General features: G+C 38.9%; 1 protein-coding gene across 1 annotated transcript in view; it reads left to right on the top strand.

Annotated features, from left to right (window-relative positions):
• Positions 1-748: 748 nt before the first annotated feature.
• Positions 749-22,984, top strand: part of LOC128623687 (zinc finger protein 271-like) — a 30,288-nt gene continuing 8,052 nt past the window's right edge. The window contains exons 1-5 of the mRNA XM_053650836.1: positions 749-2,291; positions 9,211-10,145; positions 17,220-17,415; positions 17,581-17,823; positions 18,852-18,857. Coding sequence (XP_053506811.1) covers positions 2,229-2,291; positions 9,211-10,145; positions 17,220-17,415; positions 17,581-17,823; positions 18,852-18,857 — 1,443 coding nt within the window. The 5' untranslated portion in view covers positions 749-2,228. The remainder of the gene's footprint in view (positions 2,292-9,210; positions 10,146-17,219; positions 17,416-17,580; positions 17,824-18,851; positions 18,858-22,984) is intronic.

Genomic DNA, 22,984 nt, shown 5'->3' with positions numbered 1-22,984 from the left:
CTGATAACATAGGGTTTACTTCCTGGCTTGAAGGATGAAGCTTTAGCTAAGCAAATTCAAATGACACACCATTACCTGAAACCTTATAAAATACGTTTTTTAAATCCTTTCTTGATATTTTAATAGCATATTGGTTAGGGCTGCAGTGGTACATGTATCTGTGTGAACCAAATGGATATGAGGTGTTCAGTACGGAACATGCAGTTACACGAATTTAATACAAGTGTTAGTATTTATGTAGCAAATATATGTACTGTATGTAACAACTTCATAACACTCAGAACCGGATCAGAGTGCCAGACCGACTCTAACACATAGATGAGAGTCCCACTCCAGAGCTCTTTTACGCAGTAGAGATAACAAGCCTCAAAATTTCACCACAGGAAAGACAATATGTGACGTCAGCTTGCATAGTACGGACAAGAGGCAACAAATGATAATAGTGATTGGATCGTAATCTGGGGTTCCCCGTTGTTACTGACCATGTTCCAAAACATAAATTTAGTGTAAGCATAACAATTTCCATCAAAATTTTCAAATATTTAAGCGGCATACCAATATTTAAAAAAGTTTGGTCGGTTTCTCCAAATAAATCAAAACACTTTAGAAGACTTGGATTCACTGGAGTTATTGATTGTGCTGCATTTTAAATTCTGGTCACTTTGGACCTACAGAGCTGAGATACTCTTCTGAAATTATTTGTATTCAGCAGCACAATGCAAGTCAGACCAATGTGATAAGGCATGAGGGTAAATGAAGAGAGAATTTTTATTATTGGGACAACTGTTCTTTAATTGTGCTTTCACACCAGTATTTTTGGTGTTTGACATCATAAACATTTCAACCCTTTTCTGTGACAATTTGTGTCTGTAGTGACAATATTCGGTTACATGTTTGTAGTTTTGTCCATATTTATAGTCTCATTTGTTTCCATTTCATCAAACTTGAATTATTATGTTTATCCTTTTTTGAGAAGATAAGAAATTTGGGTTTACAGATTATTCTGAAAATATTTTGATAGGAATATTATATTTACATCCATTATTATGCATGAAACTGTTATTCTGTATAATTATGATTATTATTTTGGTAAAAAAAATCACCTTGTGTTGCAGCCTGATTAACAGTTTGTCAGTTTAAATGGTGGGTGTAGAATGTGATGTAGCCCAAGTTTACATGAGGATGTATGTCTTACCTGTATTTTTTTCATTTTTCTTTTAAAGCAGTTTCAGCACTGGACTCGTTTCCTTCCTTTTTGGTCTCTCCTTCACTTGCTGTTTGGAAATCATTGCTTGCATCTGATTCAGCAATTGTGATTCTGCATGTCTGTTTTGTTGCTTACATTTTGAAACCTTAGCAATAATAAGTTTTCCATGTGTGCATTCAAGTTTGTTTTTCCTTGATTTAATGTGCTTGTGTGGGTATTTGCTAAGTGACAATTATTTATTTCACAGTACTTCATATATGGGAGTATGCAAAGACTCTGCTACTTATAAAAAATTGTCAAATTAATAATAATAATAAAAATTAATCAGTTAATATATAACTGCACAATGGTGGATTCTTTCATTATTGCATGAATATGTGCACTGTGATTTAGATTATGAAGCACACATTAAATTTACCGTATTTAAATGTCATAGTAATGATGGGGGAAAATGATTTAATGAAAAAAATGACAAGGTGTCAGATCTTTTTATTCATTTTAAATACAACAGAATTATTATAGTACAAATATAAATAGGTGTAGTTGGATCTTTGTAATATAATCAGTAATGGATAAATATAAAGGCCATGTTTTACAGAATATTGAGTAGTTTCTAAACCAATATTACGAAAAATATTTGTTCCATAGTAGCTATTAATTCTTTTTATTAGTAAAACCATAACAACCACAAATACTTTTTTTTCTGATTACTGGGAAAATCCCTGCCGCAAACTCAAAACAGAAGGAAAGCGCCTCATAAAATGGCGCGTTAACCAAAATCCATCTTCTTCAAGTCCAAAGCAAATGACGTTTCTATATGGTTAACGCTGATTGGCAAACGCAGTTCCAAGCAAGACGCTCCTTTCACCAATGAGAAACCTTTAATTCCCCTTTCACCAATGAGAAACATTTAGACACGCCCCTACCTTTAGATACGCCCATTTTCTCCGCGCGGCAGCTAACCCTGTCTCTGAATCTCTGTATTTTCCTTCCAGTGTCCTGATTCTTTACACCTCTTATAATGAAATCCAGACGGCGCTCTTTAAGAAAATCTGCACAGACTCCTGCTGCTACTGGCTCAGAGGTAAAGTTTAGTCATGTGTCTGATTTCTCTTTTCATTTTTAAACTCTGAGAACTTGTTTATAATTAAGTGACCAATACAACATTATATACAACAAGCAGAAAACTTACCCGCAAACACCGCGCGTTCTGATGACGTCACCAGTTAGACCGTGGTATAGCAGGTTTTATATTGGGACATATTCGCTGCACATTGGAGATTCTCTCTTATATTTCTCAAGAAATTAACATAAAAAGGACGAAATGTGTATTATCCGTCAGTAAGGGACCGTGTAAAAAGTGTATAACCTGGGCAGCTGTGTAAGATTCTACCAAGATTATAGTCGTCTACTCCACAGGATATCTGACTTATTGTGTTAGGATTCAGTATGGAGTGGGATGTAAGACTCACTATAAGGGCAATATTACACAAAAGTCTTACGTGCTCTAATAAAATGTGTGTGTGTGTGTGTGTGTGTGTGTGTATGTATGTGTGTGTGTGTGTGTGTGTATATATATATATATATATATATATATATATATATACACACACACACACACACACACACACGTGTGTATATGTATATATACAGTTGTGCCCACATGTAGAATCTGCAAAATCATTGTAGAATTGTGTAATTGTAGAATTTGCAATTGTATAGTTGTAGAATTTGCAAAAGCTTAATGTTGTTAACAAAATAAGAGGGATCATAAAAATCTAGTACTGTCCTGTATAAGCTATTTCACATAACAGATGTTCAGATATAGTCTACTAGACAAGATAATAGCTGAATTTATTAAAATCACACACACACATTATATACATATATAGAATGAGAGAGATTTTAAACACTAACTTTTTAAACATTTTTATTTGAAAAAATTTTATAAGAAAAAAATAATAAATAAATAAATAAATAAATTCAATAACATATGTAAAACCAAATGCATTATGACACTGTCTATTATTGCTACCAACTACAGCAAATATAATTTTAAAAGCTTTTTACATTTTTTAGACAATTAAAAAAGAGAAAAATAATAAAAAGTCAATAACTTTTTGACTGTATAAGGTACACATGTAAAACCAAATGCAACACGATAATATTCATTATTGCTACTAACTACAGCAAACAGGTTTTTAAAAACTCAGTTTTAAAATGTTTTAATTTTTTTTTGTACATTCTGAAACAATTAGCAGATTAGCAAACCAGAAGACAAGCCTGCTAACTGTTAGCTAGCTAACTAACGTTCATTAGATTGAAATGTGTAACACGTGCTCCACTTGTTAGATAGGGTCATGGAATCTTCTTCAGCAAAAAGCACTCCAAGAGTCTCGGGGTCTTCATGTTGAAAGATAGACTTTGTTATTCAAACAACAAAGTCGAGCTAGTCTGCGGATCAACTCCCTTGCTTATCCTTGATGCATGCCTTTATTCAATTCTAAAACACTGATCTTATCAGGTGGGTTTTTTTTCCAATTTTTTATTTATTCAGACATTGGCTGTGCACCACCATTAATTCTAAAGGCCCTTTCACCCTGAGCGCAATGCGATAAAGCGAAGAGAATGGCAGACGAACGATGCTTTCATACAGAAAGCTACACGATTGTTCGCTTCAGCTAATTCCCGCCTGCACACTAGGTGGCGCAACCCACTGTTCAGCTGATCAGTTTATCGTCTTTGACCTGAGAGGAAGAATCACTTAAATGTTGGCGCATAGCACCACAACACAAACTATTAGGAAGCACAGAAACTAACTTTTCTTATTTTATTTTATGTGTATTCTACCCAGAAACTGAGCTTTTTGAACAGCACCATCAAGCTGTTTTAGTATGAATGAAATAATGTTAACTATAACACAGTAGTGGGACAAAACCCGAGTTTAATGCCCAAGACCAGCCCACTTTGATCAGAACTGAACTGTCATTTCAGTTACTATTGAGTTGTATTTATTACTGATGTTTTAACAAGAATATAAAGATAAATAACAAATGACATGCTGAGTACTGTTTTCTACATAAAGTCCAACTGTAATATTATGGAAAAAAAAGATTTGTTTGCATTCAAACAAATATGAAGTATTTCAGTAAGAAATATACTTTATACTATGGCATGTGACAACGGTTTGTTTATATCTCCATGGTACACGCACTTGTTTGTGTGTGTGTGAGAGAGCGAGAGAGAGATACAGCATGTGCGCTGAGCAAACGGCACTTTTTAATGCATAAGTAACTGATGTGCACCATTTTATCAGTAAAAGGCCAACTGGATGGAAACAGTTGGGATACAGCAAATATCACAAAGTTTTTTAAACACTGTCAATAACAGAAATGTGCAAAAAGTGGACGGAAACTTGGCAAATGATGATAAGAACTCAATATCCATTCTCTTATCTCTTCCAGAATACTCTTCTTCGGTATTTACACTGGTTTTCAAAACCGCTTTCTGTTCTATAGTGCCACCTATCTCACCCTTTTGTGCAACAGCAGTGTCTCCATGCACGTGAACTAAAGCTCAAATCTAATTGTTTCTTTGCTGAGCGACGGGAAAAAAATCAACATGCTGAGCTAAAAATGTGTTGCTTTGTCGTGCTACGAATGACGCACCCAGTGTGAACAGCTTCATATGGATCTATTGTTTTGCTTCAAGAGCACCATCGCGTCAAACATTCACATCGCTTAATTGCGCTCAGTGTGAAAGACCCTTAAAACTTGGGCCTCCCTCCTTACATTATTTTTAATGCTGGCGTGGTACAGCCAGCTCTCTTTTTTAAAAAAAGATTACATTCCAAAAAGATTACATACATTCCCAGCTCGAACAGGTACCAGTATACTGATTAACAATTGGTAATACTCTTGAAGCATATGTTTTAGTGGATTAACTCATTTCATTGATTATACCTTGTTGATACTCTTTCACAACTTATACTTTATACATGAGTGAATTATACTTTGATTGATTAAAATATTGTATAATGGATGTGGTAGAAAATGGGGTCTTATTCAGAAGGTTTTATTCAAAAGACTTTATGTTTGGGGTGGAACAGAAGATTTATGCACATGTTCAAAACTAATGTTTATAGTTTTGTAGCAATTCACAAAAATATACATTATCATTCAAAAGTTTTCCATCAGTGTTGTTTCAGATACATTAATGAAACAAGTGTAATACGGTTCTAGTGTTATAGACTTAGGTTTTTGAATAATATTCCATGACAGAGTGGGGTGATACGACAACATTTTCACTTTGTTGAGCAGAAGTTTGTAGTCTGTTTCCTGAGAGCTCCAGGGCCAGAGTGCTGTAAACTTTCTGCCACTTTTGGGAAATATCCATGTTTTCAGGTCTATATGTGCTCTGTCGAACGTCCAGCCCGGTCACTGATGCATCCGTGTGTACCGTGAACAGCAGGGTGAAGTCCGGATTATGTAGCACTGGAACGCTGGTGAGAGCATCTTTCAGGGCTTGGAACACCTGCTCTGCCTCTGTAGACCATTTCACCCGGTCCGGTTGTCCCATCTTTGTGAGATCTGAGAGGGGGGAGACTACAGAGAAGAAGTTAGGCACGAATCTGCAGTAATACCCCGCCAACTCTAAGAAGGCCCGTACCTGTTTTTTTTGATGTAGGCCGAAGGTAGTCCTTAACTGCCTCGATCTTCTTTGCTTGTGGCTTTAGCAGGCTCTGGCCAATACGGTATCCTAGGTAATGTGCCTCGGTCAGCCCCAGGTGAAAATTTTTTGGGTTGGCTGTCAGCTTGGCCTTCTGGAGCTCTTTCCCCAGGTGGAACAAGTGATCAGACCAAGTGGTGGAGTGTATGACCACATCGTCCAGGTAGGCGGCTGCAAACATACGATGTGGTCATTGGATGATATCTGTCAGCCTCTGGAACATTGAGGGCACTCCGTGTAGCCCAAAGGGGAGAACCCAGTACTGCCAGTGGCCATTTGCAGTACTGAAGGCAGTCTTTGGTATTGCTTCTGTGGCCAGTGCCACTTGCCAGTAACCTTTTGTGAGGTCCAGTGTGGATATGAATCGGGCTTTCCCAGATCGCTCCATTAGGTCATCCACCCCATTAGGAGGGGATAGCTGTTGAATTCTGAGACCTGGTTCAACTTCCAGAAGTCATTCCAAAGGCAGATACTTTCGTCTGGCTTAGGCACAATCACGATGGGGCTGGACCAGGGGCTGGCGGACTCATCTATGATGTTGTCCCGAAGAATCTGGCCCACCCCCTCCTCGATAGCCTTGCGGCGGGCCTCTGGAACACGGTAGGGCCGCTGTCTAACCACCACTCCTGGACGGGTCTTAATCTCGTGGTGGACCAGCTGTGTCATCACTGGAGTAGTTGAGAAGACATCGGTGAACTGGTCTACGAGTTCTGTCAGCTCCTGTTTTTGTGTGAGGGTTAGATCCTCTCCCTGCTGGACCAAGGCCCATTTGCTGTTATCTGTGTCAATGGTAGCAAAAGCAGAAAACATTGGAGCACACCCTGCCAGCCAGGGTTTCTGGGCTTTTTTCAGGGTTTCTAGGTCTGGCTCTGTTGGCATGGCCTCATCCTGAGGTGTTCCATAGGCAGGGCGACTTCGGCCATTCCCTCTCTCCCCGGTGTAGTTCCGTTCCAGACGGCAAGGTGGGAGCCTTCTAGGAGGGCTGAGTGCTCATCGTCCTTCCCTGCCGAGTTCCAGGGTGGCAAAGGCTTGTTCCAGGGTGGTTATCATTTCTTTGGGGTTGTTGTGAGCCTGCAATCCCATGGCTTGGCATTCTGCGGGCAGCAGAGTTCGTAGGAACCAGTCCATGGCTAATTTCTCGGCAACCTTGGTGGCGGTGTTTTGGTCTGGCTGGAGCCACCTCTTGGTGATGTGAAGGAGGGCATCCACTTGTACCCGTGGATTGGCTCTGCGGGTGTTGGCCCACATCGTGCTAGAATCTCGCTTTTAACATTTCCGTAGTCGGCGGCATCTTCGGGTGAGAACATGTGATAAGCTGTGCGGGCTTTCCCCGAGAGTAGCAGGCCGAGCTTGAGGGACCACTCTTCGATGCCCCAGTTTTCATTTAGGGTGATCCGGTTGAAGGCCTCCAAATAGGTCTCGATGTCGTACTCCTGGGTCAGGCGGGGTTGAAGGCGCTGGGTTTCTCGGCTGGGGTCAGGGAGAGGGATGGCGGCAGCAGGGGCCGTTGTCAACTGTGTTAGGAGCTCTCTGGTTGTGACTTGTAGGCTCTGGGTGAGCTGTTGAGTCACTGATTGTTGTTGGATGTTTGTTTCCAGCAAGTGCTGCAGCATGGGATCCATTTGTCTCTGGGTGTGCGGGTGTGTGCTCAAGCCCGTATCCTCCACCAGTGTAGCGAGCTTAGCCTGCGGTGGTTTGAGCACAGACACACAGGAAGCCACTTAGGTGCAGACTGGGAGGGTTTTTATTCAACAGAGGGTGTGTGAAGGTGAGAAAAAAGTGTGGTGGTGTGAGGTACTTGGGGTGTGTTGTCGTCCTCCAGGCCGTAAAGAGCGTGATGCGGTCTCCCATGGAGGTTGAGGCCCGTCCTGGAGGTCAGGGAGCTATGGGTAGGCAACCACGGAGCGAAATCCTCTTCTGTAGTCGTATCTTCTATGAAAATAGAGAACAGAAGGTAAGCATTGGTTTGGAGACGGTTCTCTCCTTTGTTAGAGGAGGCAGGCCCTTTTATATGTGCCCGTCGGCTGCTGGATGGTGGATAGCTGCCGGGCTGATCATTAGCTGCCAGTCATGTGTGTTTCTGCCACGCACTCTCTGGCTGTCCAAAACATTAGTGGTGTTGAAGGCGGAGCTGTCCTTTCAGCACCCCGGCGGCAGGTGTGGGAGGAGCGCTTTTCTTCTTTTGTGTTCCAGCCGCTGGCCTGTCGTCACTATATATATATATATATATATATATATATATATATATATATATATATATATATATATATATATATATATAATCTATCAAAGCCGGGGCCTAATGCCCCAGTATAGTGACGGGGACACTATATTGTAAAAACACCTCTTATCTCTTTTGGATGAGATGTTAAACTGAGGTCCTGACACTCTGAGGTCATTAAAAATCCCTGGCAAAATATCTCTGGTGTCCTGGTGAAACTCCCCCCATTAACCCTTCTCTATCATGGCCCCTAATAATCTCCATCCCTGAATTGGCCACATCACCCTCTCCTCTTCACCAATAGGTGGTGTGTGGTGGGCGTTCTGGCACACTATGGCTGCCGTCGCATCATCCAGGTGGACACTGGTGGTGGTTGAGGAGACCCAAAGCATCCCCCCAATACAATGTAAACGCATTCTATGCCTAGAAAGTGCTAGAAAGTGCTATATAAATGTAAGGAATTAAAAAAGGCTCAGCAAAATCCAGCATTTTTGGCCACAACAGTTAAAAGAATCTCTGTGAAATCCTTTACGGTCTAATTATATCACACAAGCTTGGCGACCACCATACAAGTCCCCATGGATGCTGTGTTACTGGAATTGAAGCATGCATGTGGCATGATATAAACTTCACACCTGAATGAGTAACACAGTAAAAACACATTCAGTGCTTCAGCTTGAAAAAACATTGACGCCCAGAGTAAGGTAATCTTTGTATGGCTAGTCTCTGAATTTGATAAACATACCAAGATTTACATTAACTATTTCTGTGTGATTAGTGATGAGAAATGATGTGTACGGTCAACTGACTTGTTCATCTTGGCTCTTGAAAACGATCAGTCATAGTGGTTTTGGCATTAGTAAAACTGGGCTGCAATTAATAGAATTATGTTACAAATCTAAAATTACAACGCTGTTGCAGCCATTAAAGGTGGGTGATTGGGTGATCAAGCCGTATTACAGTATTGTAGGTGACATTTCCAAAAACTATTCCATAAACACATGGGGACAAAATCTAAAATAAGCATCTTGAATAATTTTATTGTGTTTTCCAGATGTACCACTGCTCAGATTGTGGGGAAAGTTTTACTGAAAGTCATCATTTCAAAGATCACAAGTGGATCCACACAGGGGAGAAGGCATTTTACTGTGGACAGTGTGGGAAGAGTTTTACCCACCTATATGATCTCCAGCGACACGAGCGCATTCACACCGGACAGAAGCCGTATCACTGTGGACAGTGTGGGAAGAGTTTTACTTTTCAGAGTAATCTCCAACAGCATGAGCTCATTCACACAGGAGAGAAGCCGTATTACTGCTCCCAGTGTGGGAAGAGTTTTGCTCGTAAGAGTAATCTCCAACGACATGAGCGCATTCACACAGAGGAAAAGCCATATTACTGCTCCCAGTGTGGGAAGAGTTTTACTTGTAACAATAATCTCCAGCAACACAAATACATTCACACAGGAGAGAAGCCGTATTACTGCTCCCAATGTGGGAAGAGTTTTACTTTTCAGAGTAATCTCCAACGACATGAGCGCATTCACACAGGAGAGAAGCCGTATCACTGCACGCAGTGTGGGAAAAGTTTTAGCCAACTATATACTCTCCAACAACACAAGTACATTCACACAGGAGAGAAGCTGTATCACTGTGGACAGTGTGGGAAGAGCTTTACTTGCCAATTTTATCTTCAACGACATGAGCGCATTCACACAGGAGAGAAGCTGTATCACTGTGGACAGTGTGGGAAGAGCTTTACTTGCCAGCGTTATCTCCAACAGCATGAGCGCATTCACACAGGAGAGAAGCTGTATTACTGTTCGCAGTGTGGGAAGAGTTTTCGTGACCAGAGCAGGCTCCACAGCCACCAGCAGAGTCATACAGGACAGAAGCCGTACCTCTGTGGACATTGTGGTCGGAGCTATACTCATTCAAGTTCATTAAGGAGACATAAGTGCTCTAATATAAAGCCATCAGATTTAGCCATGTGAATTTATCAAATTAAGATACATATTTTACATTTTATTTTTTAAAGTGAGGTCAAGAGACATTCAGGCATTAAACTGTAATATTATTTTATTTGTAATGCACTGTAGTATTCTGTTTCATGGGCTTTTATTGCTTACTCTTTGGGTTTTAGCGAAATTCATGATTTTATTTTGTTTTCCTGTTTTTCCCAAAACGCTCCAATACCAAGGATGGAATACATATATTTAACCAGTGGGAATGCCCACTTTAATCGTCCAATCCAGACCTCTGAGTGAGACACATGACTCTAACTTCTCCCTCTAACATAAGACTTTCATTTAAAATGATTTTTAAATGCAAGCTAATGTTGTATATGTTAGTCGTTATATCATACACTTTCTGTCAAACTGTCAATCAAAGTAGTGTGTGCTGATTTATGGCCCTTTGTGCTTCCCTGGCCGATGTTTCTGTAGGTAACATAATTTATGACCAGGGGTGGGGGGTAACCCTATGGACTGTATCAGTGGGTCAATCTGGCCCCTGTGTGTCTGGGCAGTGGTGGAGAGGGGTGTGTGGGGGAGTAGCCCCCCCAACAAAGGTGTTTATGTTAATGAGTCTGGGGTTTTTTTTGGGGGGGGAGGGGGTGAAATACGTCTGAAAAGCGTAATATTGGGTATGTGTTTGTGTTACTGTGTGGGGGTATTTAGTTTGTGTAACCACATTGTTAGAAAAAGCATGATGTTTGAATGTGTACATATATGAGTAGAATATTTGTTTGTGAAATAAATGAAAACAAATGTTGATTACGTTTTTTAGGAGCCCGATTTGCCTTTGAATAAAAAGTTTAGGAGGTAAAGCATTTTTTAAAAAAAAAGAATCTGTTTAAAAGTATCACGCGTATTACATACCTTCTAAACATAAACCTTTAGGAGGTAAAAATGATTAAAAGAGCTGTTTAAAAAGAATCGCACATATTACGTGACTTCTAAACAAAGATCCTTATGAGGTAAAAATGTTAAAGTGTTGGCTAAAAGAATCGCCGTATTATTTAAACTAGTAGATAAGTTTTCCCGAGATGTCTTCCATTCGCTGGGTTAAAGCATTAATGATGTTAAAACCGAATCACATCTCTCTCTCTCTCTAAACCCCACCCATACATACGTGTTTCAGACACACCTCTCTCTCGCTCTCTCTCTCTCTCTCAAACCCCACGCCCATACGTGTTTCCCCGGCAGACACTTTCTGTCAAACTGTCAATAGAAGTAGTGTGCTGATTTATGATCTTTGTGTGCTTCCTGAATGACCGTTTGTAGGTACACCTAATTTATGACCGGGGGCCGGGGGGGGGTGGTACCCATGGTAGCAGAGCTGCCATGCAAGGCGCTAACTTCCCATCCGGAGCAACTTGGGGTTCCTGCCCAATGACACTTCGGCATGTGGAGACATGCGGGCCGGGAATCGAACCGCCAACAATATTATTAGTGGACAACCCGCTCAACCACCTGAACCACATCCGCCCATAGGGGTAACCCTGTCGACTGTATCAGTGGGTCATTTTGGCACCTGTATGTCTGGGTTGTGTCCTTCCTTTCCTGGGGGTGTGTGTTTTGTGTATTGTGGGGGATCTCCCCCAACAAATGTGTTTATGTTAATGAGACTGAATTAATCACACACAAATGTATACCTTTTTGTGGTATAAGAGAATGTTTGTTTCTGGAATTACTTTTGTGGTATTGTTTAATTTTGAAGCTTAAGGATGGTTTAGGCGAAATACGTCTGATGTAAGAAAAAGAGTATCAAATGGTTAATATTGGTGTGGGGGATTTCATTTTGTGTAACCACATTGTTAGAAAAGCATGATGGTTGAATGTGAATATATATAAGCAGAATGTTTGCTTGTGAAATAAATGAAAACAACTGTTGATTACATTTTTGGGAGAACGGCGTGACTTTGAATAAACATTTACTGAAATAAAACCACTGAAACATATACACAATTGATATGGCCAAAGAAATGTAAAAAATGTTTTTACATACATTCTAAACATAAACCTTTAAGAGGTAAAACGTTTAAAAGTGCTGTTGAAAGGAATCGTTTTGTTTCAACTACAAACAAATTTTTGGAAAATGGTTCGCCAACGAGGATACTTACACAGAACTGTCCCTAAATACATAAGCTTTTGTCTATGCTTTGACATCCCATGTCCCCACTGGCCGGCAGTCATCGTGCACATTTATGACCTCTGTAACACTGTTTGATCTGAATGTGTGATCTTTCCTGGCAGTTGTCTGTCTGTGGGAGACAGAGACGTGTGATTTCTGGGGGGTTTTGCTGACCAGAATGCTTACAAATGTGTTTATGTTAACGAATTAAGGAGAGAGTCGTGCGTCTCAATGTTTAAATAATGGTTAAGACGTTGTAGTTAAAAACAGAAGAAACTCTGCAACTATCTGTTACAATGTCTGGTCCGAGAAATCCTAATACCTCTAGAAGAACGCTGTGTATTCACCAAGAAGAGGACCTGATGAAATGAGAGAGGACCTTACTTCTGCTCCAAGAAAAAAAACATGATGTTAGTTTGACAATTTCTTCATGAAGATATTGTAAAGACGTTGTTTAACCCTGAGCAACACATGCCCAATATTAAACATTGATATGCTTTTCAGATGTGCCCCCCCCCCCAAAAAAAAAACCCCAGAAAAAACCAGACTCATTAACATAAGCACCTTTGTTGGGGGGCTACTCCCCCAACACATCCCTCTCCACCACTGCCCAGACACACAGGGGCCAGATTGACCCACTGATACAGTCGATAGGGTTACCTTGACAGAAACTGTATGATATAACTACTTATGTTGTATATATGTTCCTTTAAGAAGTAAGAAAATATTTGTTTGACCTGTAAGTTTTAGAGTTTTTACTGCAGAATCACTATCACAATCATGAATATACAGTGAATGGAGCATTGAAAGAGTACATTAGGGGCCTGGGTTTGATGACCCCTTCATGTTAGTAAATCACATGTTTAATAATGCAATAAATAGGTTTTCTAAAAGTTGTGTAATTTCCTTTTAAAAATGTGAAATGTTACACTTATAAATCTTCAGATGCTTTGCTTTGATACTCACAGATTAGCTGATGTATTTTTTATTAGTCAGATTACATTACTACCAGTTAATTCATCAATAAATTTTGAATGATGCTATTATATGCTGGGCAAAAGTCCACCAAAAATATTCTGCTATAATGGGCTAAATATTTCAGATATCACAGAATAAATCTGACACACTGCCTCACAGCATTGCCATATTCTTAGGTTTAATCCAGACCAAATGATTCTAAAAGTATTTAAATATGGAGACAGAGATAAGAAACTGCAAAACACAGAAGCTCTGTTGCCATGTTAGACATTCAGCAAAGATGATCAGGAGATTGGATTTATCTTCACACAATCTGTCTATTATTCACTTTGAGTGTCTTTAGCTCACCAACAGAAATAAGGAAGTCTGGGGAAGGGAATGTTATCATCTCTGGTCTTGGTATATTCAGTCACCAAGATCCACAGTACCAAAAACATAATTTTTGGTCATTCAGAGACAGCTCTAGATATAAACCTGTCATAAAGAATGTTAAATATAATACATATAAATGTTCTGGTGTCCTGAATCTAACTGTACTATCACCATGTTAACATAAAGTTAACATTATTGAGCTTTTGTGATCTTTACTCACCAAGAGGTCTAACTGCTACTAACTAACAGAGAGAGAGAGAGAGAGAGACTCCATCTGTTGAGACGTTTTTTTTGCAACCTTAAATTTCAGCTTTAAACAAGCTTCATTCACTAACAGTCATTACACATAAACGGTCATCATCATATCTATCTATCTCTCTCTCTCTCTCTCTCTCTCTCTCTCTCTCTCTCTCGTTTTGTGAGATTAACAGCCAGGATCAGGGTGTAGTCACAGAGTGTGGGGGTGTAGTCATCAAGCCCCAAAATTAGTCAAATATTATGTTCGCAATTGATCTTCTCAAACATATCTAGATTTAACTTTCTTTGTGTCCTTCTGGATATATTATTTGTGTTCAGACTGTATCTAGTTAACTAGCAGCTTTCATTCCAAAATGGAAAAATGCAAGATCCTGATTGGTTAATTCTGCATCAGTCATTATAGCAACTGGTAGCCAATTAAATGTGATTAAATAAACTAAGTGATGTGTTTATTTGATGTGGAGTTATAGTACAGGATTATTAGTATATTAATGTGTGTTTGATAACAAGTTTGACAATAAATGTAAATCTTCTGCTTCAGTCTCACTATTAGAGAATGTGTCTCTTCTCAATTAGGAGATCTACATTCCCTTTTAATGTGCAATTATTCAATTGGTAAACTTTCCAATTATCATCAGCAAATGCTTTTGGCTTAGGGACTTATTTACAGGCATAATTTCTCGCCAAACACTGTTTTAAAATTGGAATAATTGTAATATTATACATGAGAGAAAATCTTTATTTCTTGAAAACTGGTTTAGTAATGGATTGATGTTAGTGAACCAGCTATTTGATAATGATGGTAATTTATTCAACCACACTGATTTTGTTTTGAAATACCAATTTCCAGTATACAGGAAAAAATTTAATATAGTTTTCAAGGCCATCTCTTTGGAAATTTGTATTCTCTTTAGAAACAATAATAGTTGCTCAATGATATCTGTTTGTCCCTCTCACCCTGAATTCACTGTGGTTGGTTCTATTTGTTTCTCTGTGCAAAAGTCTAATTACAAAATCAGATCACTGTTTGTGGACCTTGCTACCTCATTCCTTCCACAATTTCTTATTGGAATAATCTCTTTGATGATATTAATTGGTCACATGTGTGGTCACTCTCTCAGAAATTTTTCTTAACAAATAAAGTTAAAGAAATATCTTAGAAGTGTTTTTTCACAGACTTTACCCTGTCATGCATTTTCTGCAAAAATTTTGAAATAACATACATATCCTGATCTTTTTGTGAAACTGTAGGTAATTTATTTTGGGATTGTCCTTTTGCTCAGTCTTTCTGGAGTAATGTTAATGCTTTTGATCCAAAATGTGTTTTATGATTTTTCTTTATCTTATGGACACATTATTTTTGGGGTTTTATATTAACAAAAAGAATTTGATCAATGCAAGTTTTTGTATAAACCTACATTTGTTTATTGGAAAGTTTTTTATATTCATAAATATAAATACACAAGAAGTAAACCCCACTTTAACGTTTTCAAACAATAATTGAATTTGTATTTAAATACAATCTCCATCCATCCATCCATCTTCTATACCGCTTATCCTTTTCAGTGTCACGGGGAAACCTGGAGCCTATCCCAGGGAGCATCGGGCACAAGGCGGGGTACACCCTGGACAGGGTGCCAATCCATCGCAGGGCACAATCACATACAAACACACAGACCCATTCATACACTACAGACACTTTGGACATGCCAATCAGCCTACCATGCATGTCTTTGGACTGGGGGAGGAATCCAGAGTACCTGGAGGAAACCCCCGTAGCACAGGGAGAACATGCAAACTCCATACACACAGGGCCACGGTGGGAATCGAACCCTCAACTCTGGAGGTGTGAGGCGAATGTGCTAACCACTAAGCCACCATGCACCCCTTAAATAAAATCTCAATGTCTATTAATAAAAAAGCAATAAAAACATCAAGAATTTGCGCCATGTTTAACATTGTCTTAATGTTTTTATCGTAATCTTCCTTCTGTTTTTCTCTTATCTCTCCCTTCAGAAATTTCTTCCTTAGCTTAATTACTTTTGTAAAATTCCCCTTGTTAACTATTATGTTGAAACTTGAATATGGTTTGGAAGACTGTTTGGAAGTCACTGTTTCAATTGTATATTGAAATTGTAATAAAAAAAATTAATCATGCAGTGTAGTACGAAAATTCTATGCATGAGCCCCCGTTTCCGGTATGCCGGCCATTTGAATGGAAGTCAGTGGCGCGCTAAAGCCTAGTGTGATGTCAATTGAGAGGACAGAGAAGGGTGAGATCTAGAACTGTAATTTATCTCGCACACTTCACCCGCAGCGTATATAGCTATGGATGAATGGTTAATGTTATATTTTATATAAATTAATACATTTACTTACCACAAATGTAGCTGTATGTGCCCAGTTGTTGCAGAGACAGTGGTGTAATGGATCGGTGTATCTTTAGGTTACGCCCAATTATCTCATTCTTTTGGAATCCCAATATGCTTTATTAATGTCTTTTTCTGATTCCCCTTATAAACTATTCACTGGATTTTAAAATACCATTAGAATCAACTTTTCTCGTTCTGAAATCCCCTTAAAACACATATTCAGCTATTGGATATCCTCTTATCTTTATGTTTTTCTTTATGGTATTTAAAACATTTTCCAAGGCCCTACTGCCATTCCCACTTCCGGTAATCGAGCTGTGCGCATCTCATCGCTCGTTGTCCAAAACAATTTGGATATTTTCATCACTACTTCATTATGGGTAAGAGATATTTTTATTATTTCTTAATGATTTTTTATTATTGCTTAATTCTCTTGAACATGTTTGTGAGTGTGTGTGTGTTCCTTTTGAACATTTTTGTGAGTGTGTAGGTGTGTGCGTTTTTCTCAAAACATCATATGAGTGTGTTTTTTCCACTTTTATGCTTTTTCCATGTCATGTATTGATACCTGTTTCCTGCATTCTTTGCACGTGCTTATAAATGTATTTATGTGAATATTTTTTAAGTGTTACCACTAATGTTTTGTTTAATTTTTGTCCTTTCTCTCTGATCTCCATTCAGCTGATCAACGCCCTCCTGCAGCTGGTCTTTCTCTCTCTCGGCTGCTCAATCTCACAGGCCTGGGTGGCCTGGGTGAATATATACCTCATCAGCTAACTTTTTTGGCCATCGATGTTACAACTCTGCTGAAACTTCTCTGCTCCTCACCTGCACCCACTGGGCCTCCCTATTCTCCCACCTATCATATCATTCCATCGGTGACCTATGTTCATGCTTCCACTCAAACTGAAGCTCAATTTCTTCCCATAACTTCTGTGGAAGGCCCACAGAAAAAAGCCTTGGCTGGCAGGGTGTGCCCTCCATACACCTAATCCACTCAAAACACCCACCCTGACAGCCTTGTTAGACTCAGGTAGCACGGTGACCCTGGCCAGACCGACGGTCCTGCCAAGAAAGACCATCAGGAAAGGAACCATCATGGTGACATGTGTACATGGAGATGCATGGGAAGTCCCGGTGGCCGAGGTACACATTCAGGGCAAAACAGGCACCTGGCCACTCCTGGTGGGCATCATTCTGGTCCTGCCAGTGCCACTACTCCTGGGAAGAGACTGGCCAGGGTTCTTGGCCGACCCAGCTCCCACGACCAAGAGGGCACCCCGATGAGAGAAGGCTCCACGGGTCCGGCAGGCCTACATGGCCCATAATGAGGGGGACTCCGTGGCAGAAGTAAGCCAACAGGTGAAACGACAGGTGAACTTTGGGCGGGAGCAGAAAGAAGATGACTGTCTGAAGCATTGCTGGGCACAGGTGCGACAGATCGAAGGGGTCGACCAGAATCAGGACCAAGGACTCCCCACAGCCTATTTTCCGGTTAGGAGTGGTCTGCTCTATTACAGGATCAACCGCAGGGGGGAAACCGACAACCTCCTGGTGGGCCCTAAGACAAGAATCCGGTTACTGATGCATCTGGCCCGTGCCCATCCACTCGGGGGCCACCTGGGAGCACGAAATTGAAGGACCGCTTTATCTGGGCTGGAATGGACGCAGAGGTCTGAGACTTCTGTCAGCAGTGCATCCACAGAGCTCTGGAAGATCCCAGCATGCCCTCTGCAGCCCTGAGGACGACACCAACACCTGAGCACTTCACCCCACTGCACCTCTTTTTCACCCACACTCTAACAATATCAAATAAAACTCTCCACGTTCGGCACTTAAAAGGCCTCCTGTGTGTCTGTGCTCAGCTCATCACTGACTAAGCTCACTACACCTGTTACAACACAACAAATTTCCTTTCTACATATTACACAGGCAGAATTTGATTATATAGGTACATAACCATGAAATGTCATAATTGAAAGCATATTGCTTTTGGTTAGGCTGGATTGTAATTGTTATGTGATGTATAGCTTGACAGTTCATCAAAGTGTAACGAATGTATGTTTTCTATAAATGGGTTCCCTATTAAATTGAGGCTTGTTACTGTTTACTCCAGACTCTCAGGCTGACTATGAAACATCCGGTTTGTGCAGACACAGATGCATAACAATGGAGGATTGCAGGCCAGCATACTGACATGTGACTCAAAATATATCATTTTCAACCATGTATAACATTTTCAGTGTAGGGTCATTCATTGTCAAACAATTCCAGGCTACAATGTTTGAATTTAGTAATATTTGTTAACTGAGAAGGGGCGCTTCTGGATAGGGCTAAATATGAAGTTTAAAAAGTAAGCAGAAAGAAAGAATAGGTAACTTGGGTGATATCTGGGGAAGGCTTTAACTGAAGTTGATAAGCCATATGACACTGTGTGTGACACGATACCAGTAGTGCACTGAGTAGGCCCCTCAGTATCATTATGTCTCATATGTCTGTGTCAGGGCATTATGAAATTGTTTAGAGAGTATTCACACACAACCTAACAATTGATGCTTATTATATCTGTTTCTGTGTTCCAGTGCCTGGTAACATAGGGTTTACTTCCTGGCTTGAAGGATGAAGCTTTAGCTAAGCAAATTCAAATGACACACCATTACCTGAAACCTTATAAAATACGTTTTTTAAATCCTTTCTTGATATTTTAATAGCATATTGGTTAGGGCTGCAGTGGTACATGTATCCGAGTGAACCAAATGGATATGGGGTGTTCGGTACTGAACATGCAGTCACATGAATTTAATACAAGTGTTAGTATTTATGTAACAAATATATGTATTTATGTAACAACTTCATAACACTCAGAACCGGATCAGAGTGCCAGACCGACTCTAACACATAGATGAGAGTCCCACTCCAGAGCTCTTTTATGCAGTAGAGATAACAAGCCTCAAAATTTCACCGCAGGAAAGACAATATGTGACGTCAGCTTGCATAGTATGGACAACAGGCAACAAATGGAAATAGTGATTGGATCGTAATCTGGGGTTCCCCCTTGTTACTGACCATGTTCCAAAACATAAATTTAGTGTAAGCATAACAATTTCAATCAAAATTTTCAAATATTTAAGCGGCATACCAATATTTAAAAAAGCTTGGTCGGTTTCTCCAAATAAATCAAAACACTTTAGAAGACTTGGATTCACTGGAGTTATTGATTGTGCTGCATTTTAAATTCTGGTCACTTTGGACCTACAGAGCTGAGATACTCTTCTGAAATTATTTGTATTCAGCAGCACAATGCAAGTCAGACCAATGTGATAAGGCATGAGGGTAAATGAAGAGAGAATTTTTATTATTGGGACAACTGTTCTTTAATTGTGCTTTCACACCAGTATTTTTGGTGTTTGACATCATAAACATTTCAACCCTTTTCTGTGACAATTTGTGTCTGTAGTGACAATATTCGGTTACATGTTTGTAGTTTTGTCCATATTTATAGTCTCATTTGTTTCCATTTCATCAAGCTTGAATTATTATATGTTTATCCTTTTTTGAGAAGATAAGAAATTTGGGTTTACAGATTATTCTGAAAATATTTTGATAGGAATATTATATTTACATCCATTATTATGCATGACACTGTTATTCTGTATAATTATGATTATTATTTTGGTAAAAAAAATCACCTTGTGTTGCAGCCTGATTAACAGTTTGTCAGTTTAAATGGTGGGTGTAGAATGTGATGTAGCCCAAGTTTACATGAGGATGTATGTCTTACCTGTATTTTTTTCATTTTTCTTTTAAAGCAGTTTCAGCACTGGACTCGTTTCCTTCCTTTTTGGTCTCTCCTTCACTTGCTGTTTGGAAATCATTGCTTGCATCTGATTCAGCAATTGTGATTCTGCATGTCTGTTTCGTTGCTTACATTTTGAAACCTTAGCAATAATAAAAGTTTTCCATGTGTGCATTCAAGTTTGTTTTTCCTTGATTTAATGTGCTTGTGTGGGTATTTGCTATGTGACAATTATTTATTTCACAGTACTTCATATATGGGAGTATGCAAAGACTCTGCTACTTATAAACATTGTCAAATTAATAATAAAAATAAAAAAATCAGTTAATATATAACTGCACAATGGTGGATTCTTTCATTATTGCATGAATATGTGCACTGTGATTTAGATTATGAAGCACACATTAAATTTACCGTATTTAAATGTCATAGTAATGATGGGGGGAAATGATTTAATGAAAAAAATGACAAGGTGTCAGATCTTTTTATTCATTTTAAATACAACAGAATTATTATAGTACAAATATAAATAGGTGTAGTTGGATCTTTGTAATATAATCAGTAATGGATAAATATAAAGGCCATGTTTTACAGAATATTGAGTAGTTTCTAAACCAATATTACGAAAAATATTTGTTCCATAGTAGCTATTAATTCTTTTTATTAGTAAAACCATAACAACCACAAATACTTTTTTTTCTGATTACTGGGAAAATCCCTGCCGCAAACTCAAAACAGAAGGAAAGCGCCTCATAAAATGGCGCGTTAACCAAAATCCATCTTCTTCAAGTCCAAAGCAAATGACGTTTCTATATGGTTAACGCTGATTGGCAAACGCAGTTCCAAGCAAGAAGCTCCTTTCACCAATGAGAAACCCCTACTGCCCCTTTCACCAATGAGAAACATTTAGACACGCCCCTACGTTTAGACACGCCTATTTTCTCCGCCCGGCAGCTAACCCTGGCTCTGAATCTCTGTATTTTCCTTCCAGTGTCCTGATTCTTTACACCTCTTATAATGAAATCCAGACGGCGTTCTTTAAGAAAATCCCCACAGACTCCTGCTGCTACTGGCTCAGAGGTAAAGTTTAGTCATGTGTCTGATTTCTCTTTTCATTTTTAAACTCTGAGAACTTGTTTATAATTAAGTGACCATTACAACATTATATACAACAAGCAGAAAACTTCCCCGCAAACGCCGCGCGTTCTGATGACGTCACCAGTTAGACCGTGGTATAGCTGGTTTTATATTGGGACATATTCGCTGCACATTGGAGATTCTCTCTTATATTTCTCAAGAAATTAACATAAAAAGGACGAAATGTGTATTATCCGTCAGTAAGGGACCGTGTAAAAAGTGTATAACCTGGGCAGCTGTGTAAGATTCTACCAAGATCATAGTCGTCTACTTCACAGGATATCTGACGTATTGTGTTAGGATTCAGTATGGAGTGGGATGTAAGACTCACTATAAGGGCAATATTACACAAAAGTCTTACGTGCTCTAATAAAGTGTGTGTGTGTGTGTGTGTGTATGTATATGTATATATATATATATATATATATATATGAGAGAGAGAGATTTTAAACACTACCTTTTTAAACATTTTTATTTAAAAAAATTTTAGAAGAAAAAATAATAAATTCAATAACACATGTAAAACCAAATGCATTATGGCACGGTCTATTATTGCTACCAACTACAGCAAATATCGTTTTAAAAACTTTTTACATTTTTTATACAATTAAAAAAAAAAGAAAAATAATAAAAAAATAAAAATAAATAAAAATTCAGTAACTTTTTAACTGTATAAAACACATGTATTGAGAAATTCTGCTACATAAAGTCCAACTGTAATATTACGAAAAAAAAAGATTTGTTTACATCCAAACAAATATGAAGTATTTCAGTAAGAAATATACTTTATACTATGGCTTGTGACGACGGTTTGTTTATATCTGCATGGTACACGCACTTGTTTGTGTGTGTGTGTGAGAGAGAGAGATACAGCATGCGTGCTGAGAAAACGGCACTTTTTAAGGTGGGATACAGCAAATATCGCAAACTTTTTTAAGCACTTTCACTTTGTCAATAACAGAAATGTGCAAAAAGTGGATGGAAACTTGGCAAATGATAACCAGAACTCAATATTCATTCTCTTATCTCTTCCAGAATACTCTTTTTTGGTATTTACACTGGTTTTCAAAACAGCTTTCTGTTCTATAGTGCCACCTATCTCACCCTTTTGTGCAACAGCAGTGTCTCCGTGCACGTAAACTAAAGCTCAAATCTAACTGTTTCTTCGCTGAGCGACAGGGGAAAAAATCAACATACTGAGCTAAAAATGTGTTGCTTTGTCGTGCTACGAATGACACACCCAGTGTGAACAGCTTCATATGGATCTATTGTTTTGCTTCAAGAGCACCATCGCGTCAAACATTCACATCGCTTAATTGCGCTCAGTGTGAAAGACCCTTAAAACTTGGGCCTCCCTCCTTACATTATTTTTTAATGCTGACGTGGTACAGCTAGCTCTCTTTTTTTAAAAAAAGATTACATTCCAAAAAGATTACATACATTCCCAGCTCGAACAGGTACCAGTATACTGATTAACAATTGGTAATACTCTTGAAGCATATGTTTTAGTGGATTAACTCATTTCATTGATTATACCTTGTTGATACTCTTTCACACCTTATACTTTATACATGAGTGAATTATACTTTGATTGATTAAAATATTGTATAGTGGATGTGGTTGAAAATGGGGTCTTATTCAGGAGGTTTTATTCAGAAGACTTTATGTTTGGGGTGGAACAGAAGATTTATGCACATGTTCAAAATTAATGTTTATAGTTTCGTAGCAGTTCACAAAAATATACATTATCGTTCAAAAGTTTTCCATCAGTGTTGTTTCAGA

Source organism: Ictalurus furcatus, chromosome 19, assembly GCF_023375685.1.
Source record: "Ictalurus furcatus strain D&B chromosome 19, Billie_1.0, whole genome shotgun sequence".
Lineage (NCBI taxonomy): Eukaryota > Metazoa > Chordata > Actinopteri > Siluriformes > Ictaluridae > Ictalurus > Ictalurus furcatus.
Note: the sequence above shows the minus strand (reverse complement) of the source record. Positions and strands in the feature narration are given on the sequence as shown.